Source organism: Brachyhypopomus gauderio, chromosome 6, assembly GCF_052324685.1.
Source record: "Brachyhypopomus gauderio isolate BG-103 chromosome 6, BGAUD_0.2, whole genome shotgun sequence".
Lineage (NCBI taxonomy): Eukaryota > Metazoa > Chordata > Actinopteri > Gymnotiformes > Hypopomidae > Brachyhypopomus > Brachyhypopomus gauderio.
Genome location: NC_135216.1, coordinates 29,116,991 through 29,134,490, shown reverse-complemented (window position 1 = coordinate 29,134,490; position 17,500 = coordinate 29,116,991). Strand labels below are relative to the sequence as shown.

Sequence of the window (17,500 nt, the reverse complement as noted above, 5' to 3'; positions counted from 1 at the left end):
TCTCTTAAACAGCACAGAGAACATACACTCTCTTAAACAGCACAGAGAACATACACTCTCTCTTAAACAAACAGCACAGAGAACAGACACTCTCTCTTAAACAGCACAGAGAACAGACACTCTCTCTTAAACAAACAGCACAGAGAACAGACACTCTCTCTCTTAAACAGCACAGAGAACAGGCACTCTCTCTTAAACAGCACAGAGAACAGACACTCTCTCTTAAACAGCACAGAGAACATACACTCTCTCTCTTAAACAGCACAGAGAACATACACTCTCTCTCTTAAACAGCACAGAGAACAGGCACTCTCTCTTAAACAGCACAGAGAACAGACACTCTCTCTCTTAAACAAACAGCACAGAGAACAGGCACTCTCTTAAACAGCACAGAGAACAGACACTCTCTCTTAAACAGCACAGAGAACATACACACTCTCTCTCTTAAACAGCACAGAGAACAGGCACTCTCTCTTTTAAACAAATAGCACAGAGAACAGGCACTCTCTCTCTTAAACAAACAGCACAGTGAACAGACACTCTCTTAAACAGCACAGAGAACAGACACTCTCTTAAACAGCACAGAGAACAGACACTCTCTCTTTTAAACAAACAGCACAGAGAACACTCTCTCTTAAACAGCACAGAGAACAGACACTCTCTCTTAAACAGCACAGAGAACATACACTCTCTCTCTTAAACAAACAGCACAGAGAACAGGCACTCTCCCTCTTAAACAGCACAGAGAACATACACTCTCTCTCTTAAACAAACAGCACAGAGAACAGACACTCTCTCTTAAACAGCACAGAGAACAGACACTCTCTCTTAAAAAAACAGCACAGAGAACAGACACTCTCTCTCTTAAACAGCACAGAGAACAGGCACTCTCTCTTAAACAGCACAGAGAACATACACTCTCTCTCTTAAACAGCACAGAGAACAGGCACTCTCTCTTAAACAGCACAGAGAACAGACACTCTCTCTCTTAAACAAACAGCACAGAGAACAGGCACTCTCTTAAACAGCACAGAGAACAGGCACTCTCTCTTAAACAGCACAGAGAACAGACACTCTCTCTTAAACAAACAGCACAGAGAACAGACACTCTTAAACAGCACAGAGAACAGACACTCTCTCTTAAACAGCACAGAGAACAGGCACTCTCTCTTAAACAGCACAGAGAACAGGCACTCTCTCTCTTAAACAAACACCACAGAGAACAGGCACTCTCTCTCTTAAACAACACAGAGAACAGACACTCTCTCTTAAACAAACAGCACAGAGAACAGACACTCTCTCTCTTAAACAAACAGCACAGAGAACAGACACTCTCTCTTAAACAAACAGCACAGAGAACAGACACTCTCTCTTAAACAAATAGCACAGAGAACAGGCACTCTCTCTTAAACAAACAGCACAGAGAACAGACACTCTCTCTTAAACAGCACAGAGAACAGACACTCTCTCTTAAACAGCACAGAGAACATACACTCTCTCTCTTAAACAGCACAGAGAACAGACACTCTCTCTTAAACAGCACAGAGAACATACACTTTCTCTCTTAAACAAACAGCACAGAACATACACTCTCTTAAACAGCACAGAGAACATACACTCTCTCTTAAACAAACAGCACAGAGAACAGACACTCTCTCTTAAACAGCACAGAGAACAGACTCTCTCTCTTAAACAAACAGCACAGAGAACAGACACTCTCTCTCTTAAACAGCACAGAGAACAGGCACTCTCTCTCTTAAACAGCACAGAGAACAGGCACTCTCTCTTTTAAACAAATAGCACAGAGAACAGGCACTCTCTCTTAAACAAACAGCACAGAGAACAGACACTCTCTTAAACAGCACAGAGAACAGACACTCATTTAAACAGCACAGAGAACAGACACTCTCTCTTTTAAACAAACAGCACAGAGAACACTCTCTCTTTTAAACAAACAGCACAGAGAACACTCTCTCTTAAACAGCACAGAGAACAGACACTCTCTCTCAAACAAACAGCACAGAGAACATACACTCTCTTAAACAGCACAGAGAACATACACTCTCTCTTAAACAAACAGCACAGAGAACAGACACTCTCTCTTAAACAGCACAGAGAACAGACACTCTCTCTTAAACAAACAGCACAGAGAACAGACACTCTCTCTCTTAAACAGCACAGAGAACAGGCACTCTCTCTTAAACAGCACAGAGAACAGACACTCTCTCTTAAACAGCACAGAGAACATACACTCTCTCTCTTAAACAGCACAGAGAACATACACTCTCTCTCTTAAACAGCAGAGAGAACAGGCACTCTCTCTTAAACAGCACAGAGAACAGACACTCTCTCTCTTAAACAAACAGCACAGAGAACAGGCACTCTCTTAAACAGCACAGAGAACAGACACTCTCTTAAACAGCACAGAGAACAGACACTCTCTCTTTTAAACAAACAGCACAGAGAACACTCTCTCTTAAACAGCACAGAGAACAGACACTCTCTCTTAAACAGCACAGAGAACATACACTCTCTCTCTTAAACAAACAGCACAGAGAACAGGCACTCTCCCTCTTAAACAGCACAGAGAACATACACTCTCTCTCTTAAACAAACAGCACAGAGAACAGACACTCTCTCTTAAACAGCACAGAGAACAGACACTCTCTCTTAAAAAAACAGCACAGAGAACAGACACTCTCTCTCTTAAACAGCACAGAGAACAGGCACTCTCTCTTAAACAGCACAGAGAACATACACTCTCTCTCTTAAACAGCACAGAGAACAGGCACTCTCTCTTAAACAGCACAGAGAACAGACACTCTCTCTCTTAAACAAACAGCACAGAGAACAGGCACTCTCTTAAACAGCACAGAGAACAGGCACTCTCTCTTAAACAGCACAGAGAACAGACACTCTCTCTTAAACAAACAGCACAGAGAACAGACACTCTTAAACAGCACAGAGAACAGACACTCTCTCTTAAACAGCACAGAGAACAGGCACTCTCTCTTAAACAGCACAGAGAACAGGCACTCTCTCTCTTAAACAAACACCACAGAGAACAGGCACTCTCTCTCTTAAACAACACAGAGAACAGACACTCTCTCTTAAACAAACAGCACAGAGAACAGACACTCTCTCTCTTAAACAAACAGCACAGAGAACAGACACTCTCTCTTAAACAAACAGCACAGAGAACAGACACTCTCTCTTAAACAAATAGCACAGAGAACAGGCACTCTCTCTTAAACAAACAGCACAGAGAACAGACACTCTCTCTTAAACAGCACAGAGAACAGACACTCTCTCTTAAACAGCACAGAGAACATACACTCTCTCTCTTAAACAGCACAGAGAACAGACACTCTCTCTTAAACAGCACAGAGAACATACACTTTCTCTCTTAAACAAACAGCACAGAGAACATACACTCTCTTAAACAGCACAGAGAACATACACTCTCTCTTAAACCAACAGCACAGAGAACAGACACTCTCTCTTAAACAGCACAGAGAACAGACTCTCTCTCTTAAACAAACAGCACAGAGAACAGACACTCTCTCTCTTAAACAGCACAGAGAACAGGCACTCTCTCTCTTAAACAGCACAGAGAACAGGCACTCTCTCTTTTAAACAAATAGCACAGAGAACAGGCACTCTCTCTCTTAAACAAACAGCACAGAGAACAGACACTCTCTTAAACAGCACAGAGAACAGACACTCATTTAAACAGCACAGAGAACAGACACTCTCTCTTTTAAACAAACAGCACAGAGAACACTCTCTCTTTTAAACAAACAGCACAGAGAACACTCTCTCTTAAACAGCACAGAGAACAGACACTCTCTCTCAAACAAACAGCACAGAGAACATACACTCTCTTAAACAGCACAGAGAACATACACTCTCTCTTAAACAAACAGCACAGAGAACAGACACTCTCTCTTAAACAGCACAGAGAACAGACACTCTCTCTTAAACAAACAGCACAGAGAACAGACACTCTCTCTCTTAAACAGCACAGAGAACAGGCACTCTCTCTTAAACAGCACAGAGAACAGACACTCTCTCTTAAACAGCACAGAGAACATACACTCTCTCTCTTAAACAGCACAGAGAACATACACTCTCTCTCTTAAACAGCACAGAGAACAGGCACTCTCTCTTAAACAGCACAGAGAACAGACACTCTCTCTCTTAAACAAACAGCACAGAGAACAGGCACTCTCTTAAACAGCACAGAGAACAGACACTCTCTCTTAAACAGCACAGAGAACATACACACTCTCTCTCTTAAACAGCACAGAGAACAGGCACTCTCTCTTTTAAACAAATAGCACAGAGAACAGGCACTCTCTCTCTTAAACAAACAGCACAGTGAACAGACACTCTCTTAAACAGCACAGATAACAGACACTCTCTTAAACAGCACAGAGAACAGACACTCTCTCTTTTAAACAAACAGCACAGAGAACACTCTCTCTTAAACAGCACAGAGAACAGACACTCTCTCTTAAACAGCACAGAGAACAGGCACTCTCTCTCTTAAACAGCACAGAGAACAGGCACTCTCTCTTTTAAACAAATAGCACAGAGAACAGGCACTCTCTCTCTTAAACAAACAGCACAGAGAACAGACACTCTCTTAAACAGCACAGAGAACAGACACTCATTTAAACAGCACAGAGAACAGACACTCTCTCTTTTAAACAAACAGCACAGAGAACACTCTCTCTTTTAAACAAACAGCACAGAGAACACTCTCTCTTAAACAGCACAGAGAACAGACACTCTCTCTCAAACAAACAGCACAGAGAACATACACTCTCTTAAACAGCACAGAGAACATACACTCTCTCTTAAACAAACAGCACAGAGAACAGACACTCTCTCTTAAACAGCACAGAGAACAGACACTCTCTCTTAAACAAACAGCACAGAGAACAGACACTCTCTCTCTTAAACAGCACAGAGAACAGGCACTCTCTCTTAAACAGCACAGAGAACAGACACTCTCTCTTAAACAGCACAGAGAACATACACTCTCTCTCTTAAACAGCACAGAGAACATACACTCTCTCTCTTAAACAGCACAGAGAACAGGCACTCTCTCTTAAACAGCACAGAGAACAGACACTCTCTCTCTTAAACAAACAGCACAGAGAACAGGCACTCTCTTAAACAGCACAGAGAACAGACACTCTCTCTTAAACAGCACAGAGAACATACACACTCTCTCTCTTAAACAGCACAGAGAACAGGCACTCTCTCTTTTAAACAAATAGCACAGAGAACAGGCACTCTCTCTCTTAAACAAACAGCACAGTGAACAGACACTCTCTTAAACAGCACAGATAACAGACACTCTCTTAAACAGCACAGAGAACAGACACTCTCTCTTTTAAACAAACAGCACAGAGAACACTCTCTCTTAAACAGCACAGAGAACAGACACTCTCTCTTAAACAGCACAGAGAACAGGCACTCTCTCTCTTAAACAGCACAGAGAACAGGCACTCTCTCTTTTAAACAAATAGCACAGAGAACAGGCACTCTCTCTCTTAAACAAACAGCACAGAGAACAGACACTCTCTTAAACAGCACAGAGAACAGACACTCATTTAAACAGCACAGAGAACAGACACTCTCTCTTTTAAACAAACAGCACAGAGAACACTCTCTCTTTTAAACAAACAGCACAGAGAACACTCTCTCTTAAACAGCACAGAGAACAGACACTCTCTCTCAAACAAACAGCACAGAGAACATACACTCTCTTAAACAGCACAGAGAACATACACTCTCTCTTAAACAAACAGCACAGAGAACAGACACTCTCTCTTAAACAGCACAGAGAACAGACACTCTCTCTTAAACAAACAGCACAGAGAACAGACACTCTCTCTCTTAAACAGCACAGAGAACAGGCACTCTCTCTTAAACAGCACAGAGAACAGACACTCTCTCTTAAACAGCACAGAGAACAGACACTCTCTCTTAAACAGCACAGAGAACATACACTCTCTCTCTTAAACAGCACAGAGAACATACACTCTCTCTCTTAAACAGCACAGAGAACAGGCACTCTCTCTTAAACAGCACAGAGAACAGACACTCTCTCTCTTAAACAAACAGCACAGAGAACAGGCACTCTCTTAAACAGCACAGAGAACAGACACTCTCTCTTAAACAGCACAGAGAACATACACACTCTCTCTCTTAAACAGCACAGAGAACAGGCACTCTCTCTTTTAAACAAATAGCACAGAGAACAGGCACTCTCTCTCTTAAACAAACAGCACAGTGAACAGACACTCTCTTAAACAGCACAGATAACAGACACTCTCTTAAACAGCACAGAGAACAGACACTCTCTCTTTTAAACAAACAGCACAGAGAACACTCTCTCTTAAACAGCACAGAGAACAGACACTCTCTCTTAAACAGCACAGAGAACATACACTCTCTCTCTTAAACAAACAGCACAGAGAACAGGCACTCTCTCTCAAACAGCACAGAGAACATACACTCTCTCTCTTAAACAAACAGCACAGAGAACAGACACTCTCTTAAACAGCACAGAGAACAGACACTCTCTCTTAAAAAAACAGCACAGAGAACAGACACTCTCTCTCTTAAACAGCACAGAGATCAGGCACTCTCTCTTAAACAGCACAGAGAACATACACTCTCTCTCTTAAACAGCACAGAGAACAGGCACTCTCTCTTAAACAGCACAGAGAACAGACACTCTCTCTCTTAAACAAACAGCACAGAGAACAGGCACTCTCTTAAACAGCACAGAGAACAGGCACTCTCTCTTAAACAGCACAGAGAACAGACACTCTCTCTTAAACAAACAGCACAGAGAACAGACACTCTTAAACAGCACAGAGAACAGACACTCTCTCTTAAACAGCACAGAGAACAGGCACTCTCTCTTAAACAGCACAGAGAACAGGCACTCTCTCTCTTAAACAAACACCACAGAGAACAGGCACTCTCTCTCTTAAACAACACAGAGAACAGACACTCTCTCTTAAACAAACAGCACAGAGAACAGACACTCTCTCTTAAACAAACAGCACAGAGAACAGACACTCTCTCTTAAACAAATAGCACAGAGAACAGGCACTCTCTCTTAAACAAACAGCACAGAGAACAGACACTCTCTCTCTTAAACAGCACAGAGAACATACACTCTCTCTCTTAAACAAACAGCACAGAGAACAGACACTCTCTCTTAAACAGCACAGAGAACAGACACTCTCTCTTAAAAAAACAGCACAGAGAACAGACACTCTCTCTCTTAAACAGCACAGAGAACAGGCACTCTCTCTTAAACAGCACAGAGAACATACACTCTCTCTCTTAAACAGCACAGAGAACAGGCACTCTCTCTTAAACAGCACAGAGAACAGACACTCTCTCTCTTAAACAAACAGCACAGAGAACAGGCACTCTCTTAAACAGCACAGAGAACAGGCACTCTCTCTTAAACAGCACAGAGAACAGACACTCTCTCTTAAACAAACAGCACAGAGAACAGACACTCTCTCTTAAACAAACAGCACAGAGAACAGACACTCTTAAACAGCACAGAGAACAGACACTCTCTCTTAAACAGCACAGAGAACAGGCACTCTCTCTTAAACAGCACAGAGAACAGGCACTCTCTCTCTTAAACAAACACCACAGAGAACAGGCACTCTCTCTCTTAAACAACACAGAGAACAGACACTCTCTCTTAAACAAACAGCACAGAGAACAGACACTCTCTCTTAAACAAATAGCACAGAGAACAGGCACTCTCTCTTAAACAAACAGCACAGAGAACAGACACTCTCTCTTAAACAGCACAGAGAACAGACACACTCTCTTAAACAGCACAGAGAACAGACACTCTCTCTCTTAAACAAACAGCACAGAGAACAGACACTCTTAAACAGCACAGAGAACAGGCACTCTCTCTTAAACAAACAGCACAGAGAACAGACACTCTCTCTCTTAAACAAACAGCACAGAGAACAGACACTCTCTCTCTTAAACAGCACAGAGAACAGGCACTCTCTCTTAAACAGCACAGAGAACATACACTCTCTCTTAAACAGCACAGAGAACATACACTCTCTCTTAAACAGCACAGAGAACAGACACTCTCTCTCTTAAACAAACAGCACAGAGAACACACTCTTAAACAGCACAGAGAACAGACACTCTTAAACAGCACAGAGAACAGACACTCTCTCCTAAACAGCACAGAGAACAGACACTCTCTCAAACATCACAGAGAACGGACACATGGTGATTAAGTGTGTGTATATTTGTGTGTGCATGCATACTTGTGTGTGCATTCATACTTGTGTGTATGTGCACTTGTGGAGGGCACATGTGTGTACCTGTGTGTGTGTGTGTGTGAGTGTAAACCTGTGGTGTGTGAGTACGCATTTGTGATTTTGACCAATGGTGTTGTTGGTTCCATGTTAACAGAGGTTATTATTACTTATAATAATATATTACAACATCCAGACCCCCTCCACCAATATCCAGACCTCCTCCACCAACATCCAGACCTCCTCCACCAATATCCAGACCTCCTCCACCAATATCCAGACCTCCTCCACCAACATCCAGACCTCCTCCACCAACATCCAGACCTCCTCCACCAATATCCAGACCTCCTCCACCAATATCCAGACCTCCTCCACCAATATCCAGACCCCTTCCACCAACATCCAGACCTCCTCCACCAACATCCAGACCTCCTCCACCAACATCCAGACCTCCTCCACCAACATCCAGACCTCCTCCACCAATATCCAGACCTCCTCCACCAATATCCAGACCCCTTCCACCAACATCCAGACCTCCTCCACCAACATCCAGACCTCCTCCACCAACATCCAGACCTCCTCCACCAACATCCATACCCCCCTCCACCAACATCCAGACCCCCTCCACCAACATCCAGATCTCTCAGACCTTGATTTTATAGCAGAAAGATTTGTGACTACAAAATCAAGACAGTAAGGAAGTCTTTGCAGTTGCAGTATGTAAGGCTATGCGTGTCTGTCAGTGCGAGTTAGTGTACATGCATAGACTGTGAAGTCTACTGTGCACTAACCCATCAAATGTGTGTGTGTGTATGTGTGTGTTTGTTCAATGTGTGTGTGTGTCTGTTAGTGAGAGAGAGAGAGAGAGAGAGAGAGAGAGAGAGACATCAAGTATGTGCCACTGTCCATAAGAGATATTTCTAGAATGGCTGGAAATTGATTTATTTTAATTACGAATTCTGCTCAGAGAGAGACAGAGGAGAGATGGGGTAGAGAATGAGTATCTACGGAGGAGAGAGAGAGATGGAGAGATAGAGGGGGATGGAGAGAGAGGGATGGAAAGGGAGAGGAAAGGACATTGAAGGGAAAGAAAATGATGTGGAGGGAGAAATAGAGCAAAGATCAAAGGCACAGAGGAGCGGAAAGGTAGAGGCAGAAATCAGAGAGGTTAATAATGTTCACACCTCTTTATCAGAGCCCTACACTGTGAAGGTCACACAGCCCAGCTCTCCCCAGCTCTCCCCAGCACTCCCCCGACTCTTTCTGTGTTTGTGTGTGAATATGGATTTATTAGAGAGGTTGATTCTGTGTGTGTCAGAGAGAGAGAGAGAGAGAGTGGAGAGAGTGATGGTGTGTGTGTGAGAGAGAGTGTGGAGAGTGTGAAGAGAGTGTGTGTGTGAGAGAGAATATGTGTATGTATGTGTGTGAGTGTGTGTGTGTGTGTGTGTGTGTGGAGAAAGTGTGTGTGTGATAGAGAGAGAGAGAAAGTGTGTGTGAGAGTGTGTGTGTGTGTGAGAGAGAGAGTGTGTGTGTATGTGAGAGAGAGTGTGGAGAGTGTGTGTGTGTGTGTGAGAGAGAGAGAGAGACGTTGATGTCAGAATCTAGTAGAAGTAGCACAGCTGGTGTGTCAATGTGTGAGTGTGTGTGCGAGTGTGTGTGTGTGTGTGTGTGTGTGTGTGTGTGTGTGTGGGAGTCTCCATCTCTTTTGCCTAAGCTCAGTATAGTTAAACTGTATGTATAATGTGTGTCTAAAGAAGAGTGTGTAGAGTGTGTCTAAAGAAGAGTGTGTAGAGTGTGTCTAAAGAAGAGTGTGTAATGTGTAACTAAAGAATAGTGTGTAGTGTGTGTCTAAAGAAGAGTGTAGTATGTGTCTAAAGAAGAGTGTAGTGTGTGTCTAAAGAAGAGTGTGTATTGTGTGTCTAAAGAAGAGTGTGTAGTGTGTCTAAAGAAGAGTGCGTAGTGTGTGTCTAAAGAAGAGTGCGTAGTGTGTGTCTAAAGAAGAGTGTGTAGTGTGTGTCTAAAGAAGAGTGTGTAATGTGTGTCTAAAGAAGAGTGCGTAGTGTGTGTCTAAAGAAGAGTGAGTAATGTGTGTCTAAAGAAGATTGCATAATGTGTGTCTAAAGAAGAGTGTGTGTGTCTAAAGAAGAGTGTGTTGTGTGTCTAAAGAAGAGTGTGTAGTGTGTGTCTAAAGAAGAGTGAGTAATGTGTGTCTAAAGAAGAGTGTGTAATGTGTGTCTAAAGAAGAGTGTGTAGTGTGTGTCTAAAGAAGAGTGAGTAATGTGTGTCTAAAGAAGAGTGTGTAATGTGTGTCTAAAGAATAGTGTGTAGTGTGTGTCTAAAGAAGAGTGTGTAGTGTGTGTCTAAAGAAGAGTGTGTAGTGTGTGTCTAAAGAAGAGTGTGTAGTGTGTGTCTAAAGAAGAGTGTGTAATGTGTGTCTAAAGAAGAGTGCGTAGTGTGTGTCTAAAGAAGAGTGAGTAATGTGTGTCTAAAGAAGATTGCATAATGTGTGTCTAAAGAAGAGTGTGTAATGTGTGTCTAAAGAAGAGTGCGTAATGTGTGTCTAAAGAATAGTGCGTAATGTGTGTCTAAAGAAGAGTGCGTAATATGTGTCTAAAAAAGATTGCATAATGTGTGTCTAAAGAAGAGTGCGTAATGTGTGTCTAAAGAATAGTGCGTAATGTGTGTCTAAAGAAGAGTGCGTAATATGTGTCTAAAAAAGATTGCATAATGTGTGTCTAAAGAAGAGTGTGTAGTGTGTCTAAAGCAGAGTGCGTAGTGTGTGTCTAAAGCAGAGTGCGTAGTGTGTGTCTAAAGAAGAGTGTGTAGTGTGTGTCTAAAGAAGAGTGTGTAATGTGTGTCTAAAGAAGATTGCATAATGTGTGTCTAAAGAAGAGTGTGTAATGTGTGTCTAAAGAAGAGTGCGTAGTGTGTCTAAAGAAGAGTGTGTAGTGTGTGTCTAAAGAAGAGTGTGTAATGTGTGTCTAAAGAAGATTGCATAATGTGTGTCTAAAGAAGAGTGTGTAATGTGTGTCTAAAGAAGAGTGCGTAACGTAAGTTGTTGAGGCGCGGGGGTGGCGAACGTAAGTTGTTGAGCGGGGGTGGCAAACGTAACACTCGTGACGGAGTGTTTTTTCAATAGCCCTGAAATAAATGCTCCGTTTTTTTTTGGTCCGTATCCTGTTAATCAGGAATGAGATTGGGTCCGGACAGGACTGAATTCGGGTCCGGGTCCGGATCCGGACCGCGGTCCGCCAGTTGAGTACCCCTGGTCTAAAGAATATTATGTAGTGTGTGTCTAAAGAAGAGAGTGTAGTGTGTGTCTAAAGTAGTAGTCTGACTCAATGGTATCTTGAATTCTGGCCTATCCGTACTATTTCCTAGGATGAATTCTGTGATCGGATGCAAAGCACTTTGTAAGTCGCTTTGGATAAGAGTGTCTGCTAAATGCCGTAAATGTAAATGTAAATTACAAAATGTAAAAGTGATCAGTATATGTAGAAGTGAGTGTGATTAGTATATGTAGAAGTGACATATATATATATATATATATGTTTATATGGATGCAGCCACGAAGTCGCCTGGTTTGCTTCATGGAAAATTCATTTTTAGGAACGTAAAGTGTTATTGGAGCTCAGAGCGGTCGTTTTCTGCATGGTCCTAGCGCTAGATTAGTCGCTATTTAAATACTGTATTTCTTTTTAACCGTTAAAACTGCAGAGGACCAAAACCGGCTTTTGAAAAAGTCCCCCCCAAATTACGTCTGTGAGGTTAAATGTACTAAATGTTGGCTTACATTTCAAGTATCATGTTTAGCTGAATAAACATGTTATCAACCCCTTTTAATGTACAGTATGTAGGCTTACAAATTCACGTTTAACTGATGAATAAACCGTTGAACACGAGTAGCCTACATTTTATTGAGCATGTTTTTTTTTCTTCAAATATCAAAGTAGAACAGCTTCAAGCTTCAAGTCATTGATGCATTTTGGAAACAGAAGATGAGCCCCTGGTCTAATGCACCCTCTGTATTAAGAAACCCTATATCAAAAACTGACTTTTAGTCATTACTTGGGTAGCACGCATATGAGCCATTTTAATATAGATTAATCTAGATTAATTTCAAGATTTCAGTGAGATTAATCTAGATTAAAAAAATTAATCTATGCCCACCCATAATATATATATATATAACCCTAACTATATATGATGAAAACTCAACCCTTATCCCTAAACCTAGATGAAAACCTAACCCTTGCCCTAATCCCTAAACCCTAAACCCTAACTGTGAGCCTTGAAGCAAAACCGTCTGCATCCCTGGCCTCATCCCTTTGGCCCAAATACATGTACCTAACTCTCATTGGCCCAATCCCAGGAATCACTTCTCTACTCCTTCATTACTCCACTACTCCATTACTCCTTCTCTACACCCTCTCTACTTCTTCTCTACTACTTATCTACTCCTTCATTACTCCTTCATTACTTCTTGTCTACTCCTTCATTACTCCTTCATTGCTTCTTCTCTACTCCTTCAATACTTCTTCATTACTCCTTTATTACTACATTACTTCTTCCTTACTGCTGCATAACTCCTTTCCTCCTTCTCTACTCCTTCTTTACCAACTGTGGTGAGAATTGCCATTTTAACTTAACAAAACACAACCCTAACCCTAACCCTAACAAAACACAACCCTAACCCTAACAAAACACAACCCTAACCCTAACAAAACACAACCCTAACCCTAACAAAACACAACCCTAACCCTAACAAAACAACCCTAACCCTAACAAAACACAACCCTAACCCTAACAAAACAACCCTAACCCTAACAAAACACAACCCTAACTCTAACCCTAACCCTAACAAAACACAACCCTAACCCTAACAAAACAACCCTAACCCTAACCCTAACAAAACACAACCCTAACCCTAACAAAACACAACCCTAACCCTAACCCTAACAAAACACAACCCTAACCCTAACAAAACAACCCTAACCCTAACCCTAACAAAACACAACCCTAACCCTAACCCTAACAAAACAACCCTAACCCTAACAAAACACAACCCTAACCCTCTTGGTTCTACTCCAGAATGAATTATGAGGACACTGAAAGTGGGGTCACAGATTTCTGAAAGTTATTCTCACCTCAGCCTGCACACACACACACACACACACACACACACACACACACACACACAAGCTTAAATATACAATAAAGTGGAGAGTTGTAAGATATGTAGAGTACAGTGGAGCAGTACAGTGGCACAGAAAATGCGTTCATGGACCATAAATAACCAGCCCGCAGAGACAGTACGAGAAATAAAATGGCCCAAAGAGAGAGAGGGAGAGGGAGAGAGAGAGAGGGAGAGGGAGAGAGAAAGAATAAAGTATAGTCTCTTAAGCAGTGGTGTTTACCTCTTAATGCAGAAACAAGTGTTAACAAGGTAATGTATCTGTACAAGTCTCCCAGGGGCCAGGAGTCTGTCTCTCTTTCTGTCTGTTTGTCTCTCTCTCTCTCTCTCTCTCTCTCTCTGTCTGTGTCTCGCTCTCAATTCAGTTCAGTTCAATTCAATGGTGCTTTATTGGCAGGACAAATATGTATATTTGTATTGCCAAAGCATAGGATACACAACAATAGTAAATATAATAAAATAATAAAGTAAAATAATAGGGTTAGAGTTAGGGTTGTTATTACCATGACAACTCCCACCACTACTTCAATAATTGATATTTATAATAATGATAAGAACAATAATAATGGTAATAATAGTATTAATAGTAATGAAAGTATTAATAGTAACCATAATAACAGTAATAATAGTATATTAACAATAATGTCATAAATAACAATAACAGTAACAAACTGCAAAAATGTTCAGATTATCAGATTTCATTATGAAAGAGTGTATACAAAATGCAGTTATAATCTATTATGTACATATACATACAAACATGTACAACACACATACAACTATAATAATAATAACTGTAATGACAGGGCTTTGTAGCTGGTATCTGTCATTCTCACCCACTGCCCTCAGAGTGTGACAGGAGTGAACATACAGCCCTGCTAGTGTCCTGATCTCTCCACTGTCTCTCAGAGTGTGACAGGAGTGAACATACAGCCCTGCTAGTGTACTGATCTCTCCACTGTCCCTCAGAGTGTAACAGGAGTGAACATACAGCCCTGCTAGTGTGACAGGAGTGAACATACAGCCCTGCTAGTGTGACAGGAGTGAACATACAGCCATGCTAGTGTGACAGGAGTGAACATACAGCCCTGCTAGTGTACTGATATCTCCACTGTCCCTCAGAGTGTAACAGGAGTGAACATACAGCCCTGCTAGTGTGACAGGAGTGAACATACAGCCATGCTAGTGTGACAGGAGTGAACATACAGCCCTGCTAGTGTACTGATATCTCCACTGTCCCTCAGAGTGTAACAGGAGTGAACATACAGCCCTGCTAGTGTGACAGGAGTGAACATACAGCCCTGCTAGTGTGACAGGAGTGAACATACAGCCATGCTAGTGTACTGATATCTCCACTGTCCCTCAGAGTGTAACAGGAGTGAACATACAGCCCTGCTAGTGTGACAGGAGTGAACATACAGCCCTGCTAGTGTGCTGATATCTCCATGTTCACCACGAACATACGGCAGCTTCTCTTCATCAGGGAGACTTTGATATTCAGGGAATATCTTACTAATGTTGCTGTAGAGTCTAGATCTAGAGTGGTTATATTATGTAGAGTCTAGATCTACAGTGGTTATATTATGTAGAGTCTAGATCTAGTGTGGTTATATTATGTAGAGTCTAGATCTAGAGTGGTTATATTATGTAGAGTCTAGATCTAGAGTGGTTATATTATGTAGAGTCTAGATCTACAGTGGTTATATTATGTAGAGTCTAGATCTACAGTGGTTATATTATGTAGAATCTAGATCTAGTGTGGTTATATTATGTAGAGTCTAGATCTAGAGTGGTTATATTATGTAGAATCTAGATCTACAGTGGTTATATTATGTAGAGTCTAGATCTACAGTGGTTATATTATGTAGAGTCTAGATCTAGAGTGGTTATATTATGTAGAGTCTAGATCTACAGTGGTTATATTATGTAGAGTCTAGATCTAGTGTGGTTATATTATGTAGAGTCTAGATCTACAGTGGTTATATTATGTAGAGTCTAGATCTAGTGTGGTTATATTATGTAGAGTCTAGATCTACAGTGGTTATATTATGTAGAGTCTAGATCTACAGTGGTTATATTATGTAGAGTCTAGACCTAGAGTGGTTATATTATGTAGAGTCTAGATCTACAGTGGTTATATTATGTAGAGTCTAGATCTAGTGTGGTTATATTATGTAGAGTCTAGATCTAGAGTGGTTATATTATGTAGAATCTAGATCTACAGTGGTTATATTATGTAGAGTCTAGATCTACAGTGGTTATATTATGTAGAGTCTAGATCTAGAGTGGTTATATTATGTAGAGTCTAGATCTACAGTGGTTATATTATGTAGAGTCTAGATCTAGAGTGGTTATATTATGTAGAGTCTAGATCTACAGTGGTTATATTATGTAGAGTCTAGATCTAGAGTGGTTATATTATGTAGAGTCTAGATCTACAGTGGTTATATTATTTAGAGTCTAGATCTACAGTGGTTATATTATGTAGTCTAGATCTACAGTGGTTATATTATGTAGAGTCTAGATCTACAGTGGTTATATTATGTAGAGTCTAGATCTAGAGTGGTTATATTATGTAGAGTCTAGATCTACAGTGGTTATATTATGTAGAGTCTAGATCTACAGTGGTTATATTATGTAGAGTCTAGATCTAGAGTGGTTATATTATGTAGAGTCTAGATCTAGTGTGGTTATATTATGTTCAGTTAGTAAGTGCAGCTCTGTCTCCATCTTGTTGTCCTGGCACTGATGACAGAGTTTCTGCTCTTTGGGAAGCCAACACTGTTTGTGTCTGTCTGTCTGTCTGTCTGTCTCTCTCTCTCTTTCTCTGTCTCAACACTGTTTGTGTCTGTCTGTCTGTCTCTGCCCGTCTCTCTCTCTCTCTCTCTCTCTCCCTCTCTTTGGGAAGCCAACACTGTTTGTGTCTGCCCATCTCTTTCTCTCTATATCTCTCTCTCTCTCTCTCGCTCTCTCTCTCTCTCTTTCTCTCTCTCTGTTCGTCTCTATGTCCAGGTGGAGGGCACTGAGTCTGTACTTCGTCAGTGTGGACCTCAGTTAGGTATTAGGGTCTATCTCTGTCTCTTTGTCTCTCTCTCTCTGTCTCTCTCTCTCTCTGTGGGTCAGTGTGGATTCTCTTTTTGTCTGCACTTCTTCTGTCACTGAATGACACTTCTATGGGATAATTGTGTTTCTTTCTCTCCATCTGCCCTTCCTTCTTCCTCTCTTCCCCCTCTTTTCTGTAGGATGATCACTCCATGTTTTTCCAGTTTGGCCCATCGATTGAGCAGCAGGCCGCAGTGATGTTGAACATCATGGAGGAGTATGACTGGAACATCTTCTCCATCGTCACCACCTACTATCCTGGATACCAGAACTTCATCACCAAGGTAACGGCCGCCTCAGAACATTTAAAACATCTACTAATGATTCTGTGTATTTAAACATATTTAATAATTATTATGCCATGAAATACTCATTGTTTATAGCTGCTTCAAGACACCAGTGCTTGTCTAAATGAAAAGGCTTTGTGTCCTATGAACAGTGCAATGTTCTGTAAGTTTGGTTTAGCTGTGGTGTTCTGGGAGGAAAGCGTGTCACATCTCAGTTCTTTACTCTCCTCACTGGTGTTGGGAAAACCCAGTTACAACATAAAAAAATGTATCACCTTTACAAGCTTCTAAATAAATAAAACCAACCTTTAAGCAATGTAAACAGTCAATGTATTTTGAAGTATTTTCTGCAACAAAGAGTCCATGGGAAATGTAGTTTTTATCCCCTTCACTGGTATTCTGTGTGCTCTGACATGCACTACAGGTGCGGAGTACGATAGAGAACAGCTTCGTGGGCTGGGAGCTGGAGGAGGTTCTGCTGTTGGACATGTCGGCGGACGACGGCGATTCCAAGATCCAGAACCAGCTGAAGAAGCTGCAGAGTCCCGTCATCCTGCTCTACTCCACCAAGGAGGAGGCCA

General features: G+C 41.5%; 1 protein-coding gene across 6 annotated transcripts in view; it reads left to right on the top strand.

Annotated features, from left to right (window-relative positions):
- grin2ba (glutamate receptor, ionotropic, N-methyl D-aspartate 2B, genome duplicate a) overlaps nucleotides 1–17,500 on the top strand; it is an 88,778-nt gene that overhangs the window by 36,521 nt on the left and 34,757 nt on the right. For all 6 annotated transcript variants that reach the window (XM_077010307.1, XM_077010303.1, XM_077010306.1 and 3 more), the window contains 2 exons: nucleotides 16,773–16,916; nucleotides 17,344–17,500. The exon at nucleotides 17,344–17,500 is cut by the window's right edge and continues 114 nt beyond it. In XM_077010307.1, the coding sequence (XP_076866422.1) occupies nucleotides 16,773–16,916; nucleotides 17,344–17,500 (301 nt within the window). The remainder of the gene's footprint in view (nucleotides 1–16,772; nucleotides 16,917–17,343) is intronic.